Source organism: Sardina pilchardus, chromosome 20, assembly GCF_963854185.1.
Source record: "Sardina pilchardus chromosome 20, fSarPil1.1, whole genome shotgun sequence".
NCBI lineage: Eukaryota > Metazoa > Chordata > Actinopteri > Clupeiformes > Clupeidae > Sardina > Sardina pilchardus.
In genome coordinates this window covers 13153998-13170256 of record NC_085013.1, presented here as the reverse complement: position 1 = coordinate 13170256, position 16259 = coordinate 13153998, and the positions used below count along the sequence as shown (strand labels likewise).

Sequence of the window (16259 nt, the reverse complement as noted above, 5' to 3'; positions counted from 1 at the left end):
CATTACTATTCAGCGGATGTGTTCCCCATGTACCTCTGTGTGTGGTGACACATGACCCGTGAGTCAGTGGTGACATTCCCAACTACCTCTATCCCTTCACTATAAATAGGTCATCAGAAGCGGAAATCCAGAATATGCCAAAAATATCAAACATCAACAATGCCGTGCGTTACTTACACCAATTTTAAAATTGACTCACGTGGAACTAACCCAATTTCATGATCTCATAATCCAACTGTTTAGCCTGGAAAAACAATGGGGCCAATGGAAAATGTCATCAGATTTTGTTTTTAATAATTTTTCATAGCTCTTGTCTGTCTCAAGATCTTACCACAACAACAAAAAAATCCTTTCTGTTACAGTATGAACCGCTCATTTCTTTTGAGATGTAGACACATTGCTTGGTAACTCAAATTGTCCTTGCAAGACGTCAGGATACAGATGGCTAAGGAAAAAAAGAAAGGAGTGAGTGAGGGTGGGGGGGGGGGGGTTGTTTTCCAGGGGCGTCGTCTTCTTCTCACAGACTTCTCGCAGATGAGCACCGCTGCCTAGGGGGGATCAGGCTGCGCGGCCTCCGGTCACGACAGTATGACTCCGTGGAGTCTCCAGGCCTGACCTCCAGAGGCTGAAGGCATCCCAGCTGTGTCATTACGCCGATTGGTGCGGGGCGGTGCTGCTGCTGCTGCTGCTGCTGTCGCCGCCGCCACTGCTGATGCTACTGCTGCTGCTGCTGCTGCTGCTGCCGTGGAACGCTGCACATTCACCACTGGAGGGATCAAATCTGTGCCATCTGACGCCGTGGGGATTTGCGGGTTTAGTCAAAATTGCTTTTTTTTCTCCCCTCTCCCCCCACCGTGGAGATTAACCACTGAGGGATGTTTACAGAGCGTGGCGACTGAGTGAGAGAGAGCGAGAGAGAGAGAGAGTGAGAGAGTGAGAGAGAGAGAGAGAGAGATGCCGCTCAGGCTGGATGTAGCGCAGCTGAAGAGAATGTCCCTGGACCTGGGAGCTGTTTTCGCCGGTGCGCCCTGTGGATTCGGACTCTGAGGACTCTTCTTTTTTTTTTTCTTTTGTCTTGTGTGTGCTTGAGAGCGTGTGCTTTTTTTGGGGGGTCTCTTTTGGCACGTGTGGGGTAGGGGCATCATGCAGATGGAGGCTGTCCTTGTGCTGATCTGTATGTGTCTACTGGGAGTCACGGCGCGTCACAGGGGCCATAAGCTGGATACCTACAGACAAAGCAGGTAGAGTGACCATCTTGTTGCCTAGGCACCACACTCGGACAGGACGTAGACAAAAGTTGCTTGTGAGGAGGCTTACACGGCGTTGACCTGGTTTTGTTGTACCAGTCATTTGAGGTTGTTCTCGTAAACAGTAATCTTTTTTCCAAAAAACTTGTGGCTCCCAGAAATAAAGTGAACTTCCAGTTGAATGTTCCAGTTAGCCGAGTCAATGGATGTCATGTCCAAAAATATTGCAAATGATTTGGCATTGTGGGCTTGATTTGCCCTACTGTGATGAGCTGTGTAGAGCTCATCTGCTGTGCATAGAGGTTACGGGGTGAACCCTGTCCGATTACCGTGAATTCTCTCAGGGCATAACAGAGACCCGTAATATGTAAAGGAAATCCGTTTGTGCATACAAATAGAGACCTACTTTCGTTCGAGAGTGGCATGCAGATGCCGCCTTGATCTGGGTGAGCTGCAAATTCATACGAGGATACACTGGCACTAGATATTAGTTCCTCGAAAAAGGTTGAAGAGATATTTCAACAGACTTAAAAAACAAAAACAAAACTATGCGCAAAACTAGGGTAGCAAAACTATGCTCGCAGGCATTGTAAGTCAAAATGTCAGACACACGTCACGTAACAACCAGTGAACTACTTCTCTGTGCCAAACCAGTTCAGGTCATGACCGCTCTCATATTCCTTTTTAATAGTATCAACATGCTACCATTTAGGCCAAAACTCATTACCAGACTCCAAAATCCCCCCCACTCAAATGACATGATACAATTGACACCGGTGCCAACGCTGAGCGACTCCTGCTTTCTTAATGTGCCCTAATGGCTCCTCTCACATAATCCTGCTAAGATGTAGTGATGAGACAGCATATGGCACATGTGATGGGGACTGTGGCATCCTTTTAGAACAGACAGAACTAAAAACCCAAAAATAGCGGAACCTTGCTGACATGTCCAGTAGGCCTGTCCAAGCAGTTGGTGCTCCCCAATGTAAAGGGTTTCCCCATTGTTAACTTAACAGAATGGGTGACTGAGGGTATGATATTCTACATTCAGCTGGGATTCTGGCAGCAAAGGCATAAACAATGGAGCATAGCCAAAAAAAAAGAATAAACTGTTGGCCTTCCCTGACTTTGAAACTTGTGCAGCCAGGTCTATCTGCCTAGATGCCAACGCTCGAGGCAACACATTGCAGAGCGTCAAACGCCATCACAGGTCACGGGGATGACAATTTCCCGTGACCGTGACCTGTGGCGTTTCGCAGTGGCGTGGAACGTGAAGGAAACACAGGGATTCAGGCAGACAGACAGTCTGTTCTCTGGGCCAGGGAAAAGGATTGAAAAGACCTTTCTGCCAAGCGGATTAGCAACCAGCTGCTGGGGCGGACAGAGAGAAGTAGCAGCCATCAAGCCCACTCTGGCCTAGCGCCCCGCCATTGTCACGGTAGATAATATCAAATGTCACTTTGTGCCACAGTGACCACGCCGCGTGGCTGCGAGTCAACGCGTGCACTCACTCTTTTGTGCCAACATTAATCCATTTTGGGTTTTCAAATTCATCTACGGTGACCTACTTAGCACTCGCTAACAAAAGACAAACCCACTAGCATCGCCTCTTGCATGGGACCAAAATGCCTCTGGAAGTTTGGAGGATGGCTCACAATAATGGCCATTTCAGAGGGCCTTTACAAAACCCATTACGGTCACCAAAAAATGACAGGGCACTGTCACATTTCTGTGAGAACATCTGCCATATATGTATGACCAACACATGAAGATAAAAAATTAAAACTAATCGGCCTAAAATATCCTGATGAGAGGGGGAAAAAACTTAATCGGCCTAAAATGTTCGCTGATATAGATTCAAATGGAGTAGGATGAAAAGCTTCATGTTCAACAGGTCTGTGATGTGGCATTTGAATATAAGCCTAAAGAATGATCATTGGACATATAATATCATATACACACAACCATCCAAGAGGATGAAATCCTGTACATACTGCTCAAATTAACTCAAATTAACTAAAAAGACATACTGTCAGTCAACATATGACAAAATATTAAATGTTCATTCTATTTCAGTTCATATTATTGCTTTGAGAGGAGAGACTGTGGTAAAAAAGAGGCAGAAGTTGTTTGTCTCAACACAACATAGCAAAACATGTTTTTGAACCTTTACGTTGAAAAGTCTCAAAACTATTGGAAAACTTGTGCTATGTCATGTTACTCAGGTGGTTACCAAAATAATCTTTCTCCCCTCTGACTGTACTTCTATAGATCAAGAAGAGAGACATCGAAAACAGAAGGAGTGCCTCATAAAACTGGCAGGTCAGATTCTCATTTTCTCTGAATCCTGAATGAAACCACATGATCTACGTATTCTAGCTTTTAAAGTTTTGTTCAGATTTTTTTAAAATGTTGTTCTTTTTATATGTCAGCCCAATCTTCAGAAGGAGTCCAGACATGACAAAATCACCAGTGACAAAGTCAGAACAACTGTTAAGAATAGACGACCATGACTTCTCTATGCGACCAGCATTTGGAGGTAATGTCACATTTCTGTCGGCTGGGTGAACCCTGCCTGAACTTCCGGCGTATTTGGATTTCGCCCGGCAGCTCAGGCTGGAAACCTGCATATCTATCTCCTCTGTTCCCTGCCAGAACCTTTGGCTCCAATCAGAAACTAGCTTATCCAAAAGACACACCGGATCGTTTGTCTGTAATGTAGCAAAACACTACATTAATTAATACTATTACCAGAGGATGAGAGTGCAAAAGGCATAAGAACTAGTCAAAGTGTACTTGAATGAGAAGGTGGTAGAAGGAGGTAAAGGATCTGTTCAGTCTGGTGTCTGTCCGGTCTAAATACCTCACTGAACAACTGAAAATATGGCTTGTGAACAACAGTGAGCAGCCTACAAATACACCTTGCCTTTGGCATCAATATGGACACCTAAACCATGATCGTGTTTACAATTACACAACCCAACTGATGCTCTTTGCTTATGAAGAGTATTTGTGTCTTATGGATGGGTAAACCTAATATCGCCTGTAATAATATAACCATCAGTCCAGCATTTAAAACTTTATAATCAAAGTCATGTTGGCTGACTGATTTTCAAATTGATTCTCCAGCTCTTTGGTCTTGTCTAATGTCTAATAAAAGCACAATGATGTGTGATGCTTGTGGGCACCTTGATAAAGGAGAATACTGAATGAGTTCCAAACTGGAAGGAAATTCAGAGTTAAATCAAACTACACTTGTTCAGTCTTATGCAGCCAATTTGAGATGTCCAGGTCAGGATCCATAAAGTGTGGCTATGCTACCCAAGGAGGGGAAGGGAAGGGAAAGCAATGCACTATAGTTGCTGATCTAAACAGACAGTATGACAACCGAGATCATAATTGCAGAAAGCAATAAATAATGCCTACAAATCATTCACTGGCGGCTTTCATGTAATTGCACAACAGTAAATTCAATCAAATGTATGGGCATGATGATGTTATGCAATGTTAACACTCCAAATCGAGCAACAACTCAAACTCAACTCAACTGTAGGTGTCCTAGAACGATCAAAGAGAAAATACACAATGTATACACTGTATAATACGAGCTGCCTCTGTAGCTAATTTAATGCTATTCATATCAAACAAGCCTGAGATCTGCCAGGCAGCGTGGTCTATTTGGTTCTATGCATACTCTTGATGCCTTTCAAATACATAGTGCAGATGTGGCCCATTCCAAAAGTAATAATCTCTAACACTCTTATGCAAATATTTCCCCCAATTATCCCCACTGGAAGAAAAATATGCATGTATGTATAATGTAAAGTAAATGTCGTAGTATTGTATATTGTATATTGTAATTAACCATAATAATTCAACAATATTCATTATGTTAATGTTTTGAAGATATGTTACAAATAGAAGAGAACAGGATAGAACAGAATGTCAAACGAATAAGCAAACAGAATCAAATAGGAATGGCAGTATACTGACATGAACAATTGCGTATTTATACAAATATAAAGGCTTTGGTCTTGTTCTCTTGGTGGAAGGTCAGCATCATTTTAATTTCCCCACCGCACCATTCTTCATGGATGAGTGGAATTATGACATGATGGATGGATGAATGTACAGAATGGATAGACAGACAATAGACGGGGGAGATAGAGGGATAAACCGATGCAGCAAGTGGTCAGGAGGATAAAGCAAAAGAAAAAAAAAGAACACTGCAGTGTTCGAAGAGTGACCTAAGAGTGACCGAAGGGTCACTAGTGTCACAAATGTTCAAGACACAAATGTTCCTCATGCCGATGGAACGTCCTCTGGGCGAACAGAGCGTTCTCGATTTGTTTGCTGGTTTCATGATAATGCAGTAGAGGTCTGCTGGCCGGGGCTTTACAAAGCCGAGGATTAGAATACAGGCCCTCATGATCCTGTGTGTTCGCACAGACTCCAGATGTGTTGTGTGCAGTCCATTTCAAATTTACGGATAACATGTGACAAATATGTTCCGTTCGGAACGCACGATGAGAGCAAAAATGACAAGCAGGTTGTTGGACACGGTGTTAATACGTATACACAAAAATATTCAGAATTGGAATTTGTGCTCTATACTAATACACACAAAAAAACAGCAAGCCTAGTTTATTTTAGTATGTTGTGCTGAGCTCTTCACACAAAGAAAATAGTGGGCTTGAGCTTTTTTTTCCTGGAAAAAAAGGAATTCTGTGTGTTGCTCAGAGACCACGCTAAATAAATAATATCAGTTTGAGCATCTAATCTGCAGAACACATGACACCGAGAATGACCCTTTAGGGTTTCTTTTGCTTTAATTTCCAATGGCCACTCCTGCCAACAAAAGAAAGGATGCTGTGCAAAAAAAATAAAACTGGGAGGGAATCCAGATGTCAGACGCAACCACAACTTTGATCCATTGTGACCTAATTGTATTTACGTCTGACGAAAGACGCTGAAGCGTGCAGGCAAAAATAGGACAGAAATCCTGTGGCAAGAGCAACTGCAAATCCAGCCGCTTCCCTGAAACTTCCAGAATCAAAAATGCACATAAAGCTGGGTATATTTTTGCATATGAAAATATACATCTGACACTGATCAACCTTATTCATCCTCAAGTTAGAATGTATGTTTTTGTTGTTGTTGTTTTTTTATGTTAACACCATTATTATTTTGCTGGTGATATCTCTTCACTATTGGTACTGACATTGTAGTATTTCAGGATATTTGTTTTCTATTTGTATTCTATGTTACTTGTTTCTCTTGTGCTAGGACCTCCTATTCCAGTAGGTGTTGATGTACAGGTTGAGAGCCTTGACACCATATCTGAAGTGGATATGGTAAGTACACTTTCAACTTCCATCAGATAAACACCAAATACTAAATCCCCAGAAAAAAAAAACAGTTTCTTGCCAGCCATCTGACTCATACCATCTATTCTCTTCAATCTAACTCTCCATCAGGACTTCACCATGACCCTATATCTAAGGCACTACTGGAAGGACGAACGCCTGTCTTTCCCCAGCACCAACAATCAGAGTTTGACCTTTGACAGCAGGTTGGTCAAGAAGATCTGGGTGCCGGATATGTTCTTCGTCCACTCAAAGAGATCCTTCATCCATGACACCACCACAGATAATGTCATGCTTCGGGTGTATCCTGATGGCAATGTCCTCTACAGCCTGAGGTGAATACTCCTGACCAGTCCTATGGTGCAGCATGATTACCCTCGCCCCCAACAGTGTGCAGAGGGGGGACAGAGAAAAGACAGTCCGTCCATCTTTGTATGGATTCACTCATGTAAAAGTACAGGGTCAGATTTACTCCAAATGTTGATGATAGACAGAGAGCATTAGGATTCAGAAGCAGGATTTCTTTTCACTTTGTTGTCCTTAATATAGGGGCAAAAGTCTGCAGTCGCCTGACTGCTGTTGTCTTCATGTTTAGATGCAAACACTCAAAACAACTTTCTGGAAAAAATGTGGTAGTGGATATCTTTTTCTAACTGTGCCATGTCGCCTGCAAACAGGGTAGATGGGCTAAATCGTGTTGTAATCAACAGAAACAGCAAAATATGTCATCTCCTGCCAATGTTGTTCAGCAGACGGATTAAATGAAATAAATCACACAGCTGATGGCTGGAGGGGACACCACAGTCCAAATGTCAAACACACCGTAACAAATGTCAAGAGCACAGAAGCTATAGCAAAGCAAAAACATTTCATAAATGCAGAATGTTAACGCTTCGCTCACAGCATGAATATGATTATAGAGCACACAGCAGACAGCTTATGTGCTGCTGTTAAGGAAAATCAGTTGGCTATGCTAGCTAAAGGGATTTCAGTGACGTCAACTTGAAAATGCAAGGGATTTCTTCTCACAGCACTTGGAACTACACATTTCACTTCAACTGTGAAAAAAATTCGCAACAATATTTTGTTTTTTTTTTAGGGTCACAGTAACTGCCATGTGCAACATGGACCTGAGTCGTTTTCCTCTGGACACACAAACATGCTCACTGGAGATCGAAAGCTGTGAGGACAAGCATACCATAAATCATCTTATCCATTCAGAACATCCTCTACATACAACATAACCCAAATCAGAAAAAGTTTGGACATGGTGTAAAATGCAAAGAAAAACAGAATGTGATAATATACAAATATTGTAACCCCAAATTTAGCAGCAAAAAGGATATGGATGACATATCAAATGTTGAAAATGACAGTTATGACTATTTCATGGAAAATATATGATCGTTTTCAATTTCATGCCAGCAACATGTTTCAAAAAACGTTGGGAGAGGGAATGTTTACCATTGTGCTGCTTCATCTCTTCACTTAACAAAACGTCGTAAATGTTTAGGAACTGGGAAGATAAGTTGCTAGTTTTGAGAGTTAAATGTTGTCCCATTCCTGCCCGATTTAGGATTTCAGTTGCTCAACAGTATGAGGCATTGGTAATCATGTTTTTCATTCCATATTGCACCTAATTCGATAGATCCAGACTGCAGACAGGCCATTTTAGCACCTGGACTCTTCCTCTATGGATAAATACTGTTTAAATATGTGCAGAAATCTTTTTGCCATTGTTTTCCTAAAATATTCAAGTTCTTCACTGGACAAAAAATCATTGCCTAAAAACATTGCCAGATGTGCACGATGCTGTAGGCACTAATGCCAAAATTACATTGTTTCATTTGTCCACACAGGTTTACACAGAGTGATGAATGCCCCTACATCTTTACTTCTAGGAGACTCTGCCTCTCTGGGATGCTTTTTTCATACCCAATTATGTTGCCAATTACCCTAATTAGTGGTGAAACATTCTTCCTTTTATTTTCTTTATCATTACACAACTTTTGCCGAATTTTGTTAGCCCCGTCCTAACTTTTTTTGAAATGTGTTGCTGGTGCAAAATTCAAAATTAACATATTTTCCAAGAAATACTCAAATTTGTACATTTTAACATGTTGTCTGTGTTCTTTTTGCGAGATTTGCAGTTTATTACATTCTGATTTTATTTTACACAACGTCCCAACCTTTTCTGACTTGAGGTTGTATTTCAAGATGTTTTTTTCTTCGAAATTCAATGCCTTCTATTCTCTCTTTTCAGACGCGTACACTGATGATGATCTCATGCTCTACTGGAAGAAGGGCAATGAGTCTCTGAACACAGATGAACGCATCTCTCTGTCCCAGTTCCTTATCCAGAAGTTCCACACCACCACAAAGCTAGCCTTCTACAGCAGCACAGGTGACCGGCAAGTTCTAAAATATCAGGAAGTCTTGGTATCTAACGGGCCTCTTCCTGAGAGTCCTATGCAGTTCCTTACTCTTCCATTGTCCTTCCCAGGCTGGTATAATCGTCTCTACATCCATTTCACCCTGCGACGGCACATCTTCTTCTTCCTACTTCAGACCTATTTTCCTGCAACCCTGATGGTCATGCTGTCCTGGGTGTCCTTCTGGATCGATCGCAGAGCTGTGCCTGCCAGGGTACCTCTGGGTAGGATGGTCCCGAGCACATCCTAACATCCAATGTGAACAATTCAAAATACTCGGATGCTATGTACAGGGAAAGCCTAAACTTATAGGGTTTTTTTTTTGTGTGATTACAAAATATTCTAAACTTAAAAGTTTTAAAGAGAGTCAAAGATCCCATACATACCGGTATTGGAACACAAATAGGGATAATTCACACATTCACACAGGACAGTAGTCAACTACAGCAGAACTACATGTAAGGGGAGAAACCCAAATCCAGAAAACGTAGGCTAGCCAATTCATCTGACACACGGATGAGAACAGAGAGTCCAGGCCTGTCTCAGATGATTTTGGTAATATACTAATTCAAAAATGTCTCAAGATCAAGGTGATAGTAGGAAAGAGAAGGTCATGAGCTCCGTGGACTGGTTTGTATACCTTGCAGATGTCATGGTCATGTGATGACCAAAGTTCTTCTTAACCAACCGGACACCACAAACCTAGAGTAAACCTGTGTAACTCTTTGCTTAAAATTGAATGTGTACCGGTAGGCTGTTGCATGGTGGAGTAGCAAATCCATGCAATAGCTCAAGAGGTAGCCTACATTTAGTTCTTAGTTCTGCTTCACTGCTGCGCTCAAACCACCAGACCATTCAACCTTCTCTCTGCAGCCTGTGTCCTGTGCCTGCTATGTGAATATAACAGGCTTAAGTTTTATGAACTATTTTTAGGCTACTCCATACCAGAATGCATAGAAGGGTTGCATATATTCAGGGGGTTGTCATTTTGTAAAGCAAATCTAGACGTCATATCTAGTTTTGATTAAAATCCACATAAAACATTCAGATCTACCTCCGTTTAAGTCCATTACCACTTCCCATACAAGACATGAACATTTGTGTTTAAATCCAAAAATGTCAGATGTCAAAGCTGTGTTTACTTTCCAGTTTCTATATTATATGCATGCTGTTTCTCTCAGGAATAACGACTGTGCTAACCATGTCAACCATCATCACTGGTGTCAACGCCTCCATGCCCCGAGTCTCCTACATCAAAGCAGTGGACATTTACCTATGGGTCAGCTTTGTATTCGTCTTCCTTTCTGTGATAGAGTACGCAGCTGTGAATTACCTATCGACAGTACAAGAACGGAGAGAGAGAAAACTCAGAGATCGGGTGAGAATTAACAGTGTTTATTGTACACAGTGCCAGCTACCATTCCCCGCCGCCTATGTTTGTTCACATGAACAAAATCATAGCAATTGCACATAACTGCACATTTGTTTTGCCATAAAATATGCATTCACGGATCACAGAAACCAGTGTTTATTTGCATTGTTTTACAGCTACCCTGTACGTGTGGCATAGCAAACCCCGATGACATGATGATGAACCCGAGCTACAGTGATGTGGACCCAAACAACACGGGGACCTACGGGATGCCCGAGAATGGCGGGCGCCAGGAGAGGATTTTAGCCCAGTTCACTCTGGGGGACAATCAGACCACCAGCCAGGTGAAGAGTTCCAGGAACTACGTTAACATCTGGATCGACACGCATGCCATAGACAAGTACTCAAGAGTGGTCTTTCCTGGTGCCTACACCCTCTTCAACATCGTCTACTGGTCCATCTACTCATAAAGATTTGTTCTGCCAGGGATGGGGTGGACCATTGCCCTGTGCAAAAACATGCTGTCTGTGGAGCACAACGTTATTCTGAACAACACTGTGTCCTTCAAGAGAGAGGGAAGTCTCTTTACGTCATCCTTTTTTTGCCTCTCCAGAAAATTGGATACTTTTGAAAGACGTTTAGCGCCATGTCCGGCTGAAGACGAATACTACTTTATACGGTATTGCCTTCTTTATTCATTTCAAAAGAAGACATTTACAAATGTACTATACTGTTCTTCAGAGATTACAAACCTTCTTGAACAGCACATTTTCTGTACTATTTTTTTTCTCTAAAATCAAGGAGTACCTTTACTATTTTATGTATATATAATGTCAGTAGAAATAAAGGACCTGGATCCATGCATCATGCTTGTGGGACGCAAAACGACAACTCAGGTTTCAAAATAACCTGTGGTGTCATTTGTGCATAATGCACTTTGTTTAACTGGCTACACAGGAAACCTGAAATGGCTTCATGCAATGGTGCCATGGACAGACTGTGACGGGGATGTTCATTTTATGAATGCTGAAGCAGGATACAGTACATGACAAAGAGTTCTGTTGTGTAAACCACTTGTTAAGATAGTCAGTTCATTCATTCTGAATGAAACCAGGTAGACATTTTATGTTTCACTCTACTACCATAAATTACTTGTCTTAAAAATTTAATTGTGTGCTACATGTACATGTATTTTCATACACCAACAACTACTACTCCGTATGCTAATGATGTGACACTTTGAGACATCAGTAGTGTATAGTGGTTACGGACAGACAATTATCCATAACATAACATGGTAAGCATTTTTACACTTGAAAAGCTTTTTTGCAGAGTAGAAGTAGTCAATAAATATAGCGTTTTCGGAAAGCTGTTGTGATGTTTTGATGTGATGGAAAAACCTATAATTATGCCTTTAAAATGCATCCATGGCCTTTGTCATTATTTAAATTGAGCATTTCAATACAGTACATTTTTATCAAAGCATTGGAGGAAGGACGAGTGGAGAGGTTTGTCTGAGATGAAGATTTACCTTCCTTTCCCTAATATGTGGGCCGGCACAAGTCTTCACTCCTGCTTCAGTTTGGCCTGAGCAAACTCATCCTTCACCCTCTGAAGCAGGTCTGGCCCGAACAGGACATCAACAGCGGTCATGGCCAATGCTTTGGCCGTGCGAAGGGTGTACATTTGGGCCTTCTCTGCACCTGAGACATTTTTGGTGGTTCATTATTTCTTGTCAGAAGATTTGTGATGAATTGAAATTCATCACAACATATTATTATTATTATTATCATTATCATTATTATTATTATATTGATGATGGTGTTATGATGTCAACAGGCGGTAACAAGTTAGGCCATTTGGCATAAAAATTCATGGCCTACATTAACATTAATTGACTAATCAATTTAACATAAATGTAACATATCTAGCTCTGTCTGTTTACTTTCACTCTTGCCATAAAACAACTGAATTGAAATGATTCCACGTTGTGGCTCAGAATTACCTGCAGCTTCTGTGTACTGTGCAGTGTGATTTAGAGCCTGGGATCCAATGTGAAAGAAGGGGTGTATTCCAGGGACCACAAAAGACACGTTTCCAAAGTCGGTGGACCCTATCAAAATTGTTATCTACTTTAGAAATTGCGATTCTACTGATATACTTTCAAAGTATTCTAGGATTCTGCTCAATATCAAAGGCAGGTACATGCAAACATAAGAAGATATAATGTTGTGTACATTTAATGTAGATAAAATACTTGAATATGTTGTAATTAATAAACTGTAAACCAGTGTGTATAAATTGTGTGTATCAAACCATCTTGTAACTAAATGGACAATATATGCACATTATAAACAGTGTTGATTCCTTTACTATAGTGATTGGTTGTTAAGGCAAACTTTTTAAAATGTCTTACCTGCAAAATGGTTTGAGACTTCCTTAAACTCCATTCCAAGTGCCTTCCCATTTTCCTTGTAGAGGTTTTCCAGTGTAGTGTTTTGAAGAATATTGGAATATGCATGATTTGGGTAAGTTATTTCCACCTGTAAAAAGAGTATTTAACAGATATTAAGAGACACACTGTTGCTATCTTGCAAAAATATACCTGTATTTTTTTTTTTTTAAGCTGTCAGCTTACTTGGCAACCAGTGGCCAGGGCGGCAGATCTGAAGCAAGCCTCTGCTTTGACTTTGAGCTCAGAGAGATCTTTGTACAATGGAGTGCGAAGATAAAACTCAAGCTCCGTGTAGTCTGGGATGATGTTAGGCTTCTCTCCACCATGTTTGATGATTCCTACACAGGAGAGAAATACACGCTGAAAGGATGAAATAATTTTCAAGATGAGCGTCCTTTACAATATTTTAATGATGCATTACATAAGGAGCTGCTTAATGTAAATTACGTCATTTAATTATCAATCAACTCATCCCTGACTATTTTCATTCCCATCACTGACTAATTTAATTCCCTTGTCTTCCAACACTGTGATCCTAGATTTAAAAAAAGGTGTGATTTCAGCACTTTATTTACTACAAGACTAAACTTAATGAATAAGAAGTGAAAGGAAATGGACAGAGGATCACTGCTTACCATGAAGTCTCCATTCGGGCTTGAGCTGCTGCCTCAGCACAGCAAGGTTGTTATACGCCAGCACAGCAGCATCCAGTGCGTTAATCCCTTCCCAAGGGTAGGCGGCCGCATGGGAGGCTTTGCCGTGGTACTTCACCGTGCAGCTAAAAATTACACAGCGTCTAATTATGATTACAGTGCATCGCAAATCCTTTGACTATTGTGATGTAAAGCTAGCCTTAGCCTACTCACTCTGTGATGGCGATGCACGGGCTGAAGGATGCATCTTCCTGCGCGGGGTGGGCCATGAAGACAACGTCCATGTCTTTGAAAGCACCTGCCAGGATCAGGTCTACCTTACCCCCTCCATCCTCCTCAGCTGGGGTACCAAGTACAGTAACCTATCACACAGACAGCACATTGCAAACTCATACCCATACATAAGGTCATGACACAGACACACAGACACACAGACAATCAGACACACATACACACAGACACACACACACACACAGACAGACAGACAGACAGACAGACAGACAGACACACACACTGACTGTAGGCCTACTTCAAGTTTGAAAATGGTGAGGTAGGGCTATCCCATGAAATTCAGAGTCAGAAATTTCGACTGAACATTTTAATTTCGTGGCCCAACCATCACATAAAAGTTAGGCCTATGTTTCGTATAGGCTACTAATGTAAAAGTGACAAAGGTCGCCATAGCCTACCGTTACACGCACTGGACAGTTGGGCTCACGCTCAAGTGAACTTTTTAGCCCTAGAGCTGCAGCAGCTCCGACCTCTGCGATCAGGTTGTGTCCGCAGGCGTGACCAATGCTTGGCAATGCGTCATATTCACACAAAAATCCAACATTTACGACTGGGTCGCCTTCCTTTCCACCGAATGGACCCGCCGTTGCTCGGAATGCTGTTTCTAAAATGAAATGACTTTCAACAATCCATCCAGACTCATTTGAAAAAAAAAGTATGAGCGTGTCATGCGACTGTTTCTCCTGGTATGCGAGCTCCGGACAGCTCCATATCTCATGACTAAGAGTTTGCAGTTTGAATTTTGCCTCGTCCACAATGCTGACGATGTCCTGTTTCAATTTTTGCACAACGTTACTGCAAAGAGACGACATGCCACCAACGATTTGGCACCAGCCGCACAATGGATAGCAGCACTACTTGGGATAGCCTAACTTCATAACTTTGCGGTCATGGACGCAGCCTCAGCAGTTTGTTTTGTTAAATGTTTACATGCTCTGAAGCTCCAGCCAATTGAAACCTCTCTTCGTCTTCTTCTTTGGTGCAGGCTATCATATTTTCCTCGGCATTTTAAAGCCGTCTGGTTATTTTGGCGACATCTGCTGTTCAGGAGTTTGAGTAGCACTGAAAGGACTTTGATTCAATCTGTGAGATCGAAGCTTGGCTTATCTTTGTGTTTTCAAGTTTTGGAGCCTATAGCGTAGGCTACGTGTGTGTGTGTGTGTGTGTGTGTGTGTGTCTGTGTGTGTGTGTGTGTGTGTGTGTGTGTGTGTGTGTGTGTGTGTGTGTGTGTGTGTGTGTGTGTGTGTGTGTGTGTGTGTGTGTGTGTGTGTGTGTGTGTGTGTGTGTGTGTGTGTGAAAGAGAGAGAAATGAGCACTCTTTTTTTTTTTTTTTTTTTACATCTAATTAGTTAAGGAGTCGGACACTTTTACTATAATGTAAAAAGAGAAGAGTGGAGTAAGAAGCCTTGAGCCTTAATTGGCAAATCCATCCCTTTAAGCTTGGAGTTATTAAACTAAAAGTCAGATTGACAACAAATTAAGTCGACATTTGGGGGACATGATGTCTTCATTGGAAACAAACCAAAATTATCTAGCCCTAATTACCTGAGAAATTGCATGTGGTTGGATTAGGAGGCTGAATGTAGGCCTCTAGGGGTACTGTGTAGTCTACAATCAACATTAGGGCTGTCGAAAATGAGTTCAGCTATTTGGTGGATGTTATCATATGAGTAGGTCTAATGATCATAGATCATAGACAATGACATATGCAGGGATGCATGGCAAAATACATCCAATTACATTCAAAGTAAAATGCCAAATAGACTGCCCTCATTGGACCGAAATAAACTACAAAATACAGTTGCTACACCATGTATCAAAGGAAAAAATGCCACATTTATTTCTTAAACATTTAGCCTATTAAAACTCAAAGCCATGTAGGCAATACGTCAGAAATTCCAAAACAGTTCAAAAGTTCAAAGGTCTCTTTGCTTGATGCCTTTAAGGACAACCACATTCTATAGTTTGATATTTAGATGTTGTTGATGAAGCCTGTTGATCAATTCCAGCAAAGGAAAGTAAATGGTCTACTGAGCAGACAGAGAATAGACTTGTCCCATGTAAGCCAGACACTGTGCACAACATGTACTCACAATTAATGTTCTCACAGTTTACTACAGGCCTGTCTTACACAGCCAACAAAAATGTACAGACACACCACATGCATAGTGAGCATGTTAAAACTACTCAACGAATCAGACCAGAATTAAACAATTTGGTCAGATCTATCTGATTCTGGACTAAAATCAGTTCAAAATTGTACAGTGTCTGTTTGGCATAAGGCTAGGTTCACAGCGGTCTTAATGCTCAATTCTGATTTGTTTTATTTTTTATGTGTGATTGTTCACATTGTTTTATTAAATATGCCCAATATTAGATTTCTAGTGAGGACTGGTGACAGATCCTGAACTGACCTAAAAGAGCAAAACAACAAACGAACACT

General features: G+C 41.4%; 2 protein-coding genes across 3 annotated transcripts; one reads left to right on the top strand and one right to left on the bottom strand.

The window, feature by feature from the left end:
- The first annotated feature begins 1191 nt into the window (after window positions 1-1191).
- Window positions 1192-10887, top strand: LOC134067886 (gamma-aminobutyric acid receptor subunit rho-1). The gene is made up of 10 exons (XM_062523363.1): window positions 1192-1241; window positions 3519-3569; window positions 3680-3786; window positions 6534-6601; window positions 6725-6948; window positions 7713-7795; window positions 8877-9017; window positions 9117-9269; window positions 10227-10423; window positions 10594-10887. Exons 3-10 carry the CDS (start codon window positions 3705-3707, stop codon window positions 10885-10887), a joined length of 1242 nt encoding a protein of 413 aa, XP_062379347.1. The 5' UTR covers window positions 1192-1241; window positions 3519-3569; window positions 3680-3704.
- Window positions 10301-14727, bottom strand: LOC134067885 (peptidase M20 domain-containing protein 2-like). Of its 2 annotated transcripts, XM_062523362.1 has the most exons (8): window positions 14215-14727; window positions 13739-13887; window positions 13508-13650; window positions 13056-13210; window positions 12834-12960; window positions 12423-12530; window positions 11949-12120; window positions 10301-10378 (listed from the first exon to the last, which is right to left on the bottom strand). In XM_062523362.1, the coding sequence occupies exons 1-7, from the start codon at window positions 14626-14628 to the stop codon at window positions 11984-11986; spliced, it is 1233 nt and encodes a 410-aa protein (XP_062379346.1). In that variant the 5' UTR covers window positions 14629-14727; the 3' UTR covers window positions 10301-10378; window positions 11949-11983. The 2 variants fall into 2 exon arrangements, with proteins under 2 accessions (XP_062379346.1, XP_062379345.1); XM_062523361.1 differs by lacking the exon at window positions 10301-10378 and having other exon boundaries at window positions 10435-12120.
- Window positions 14728-16259: the final 1532 nt, after the last annotated feature.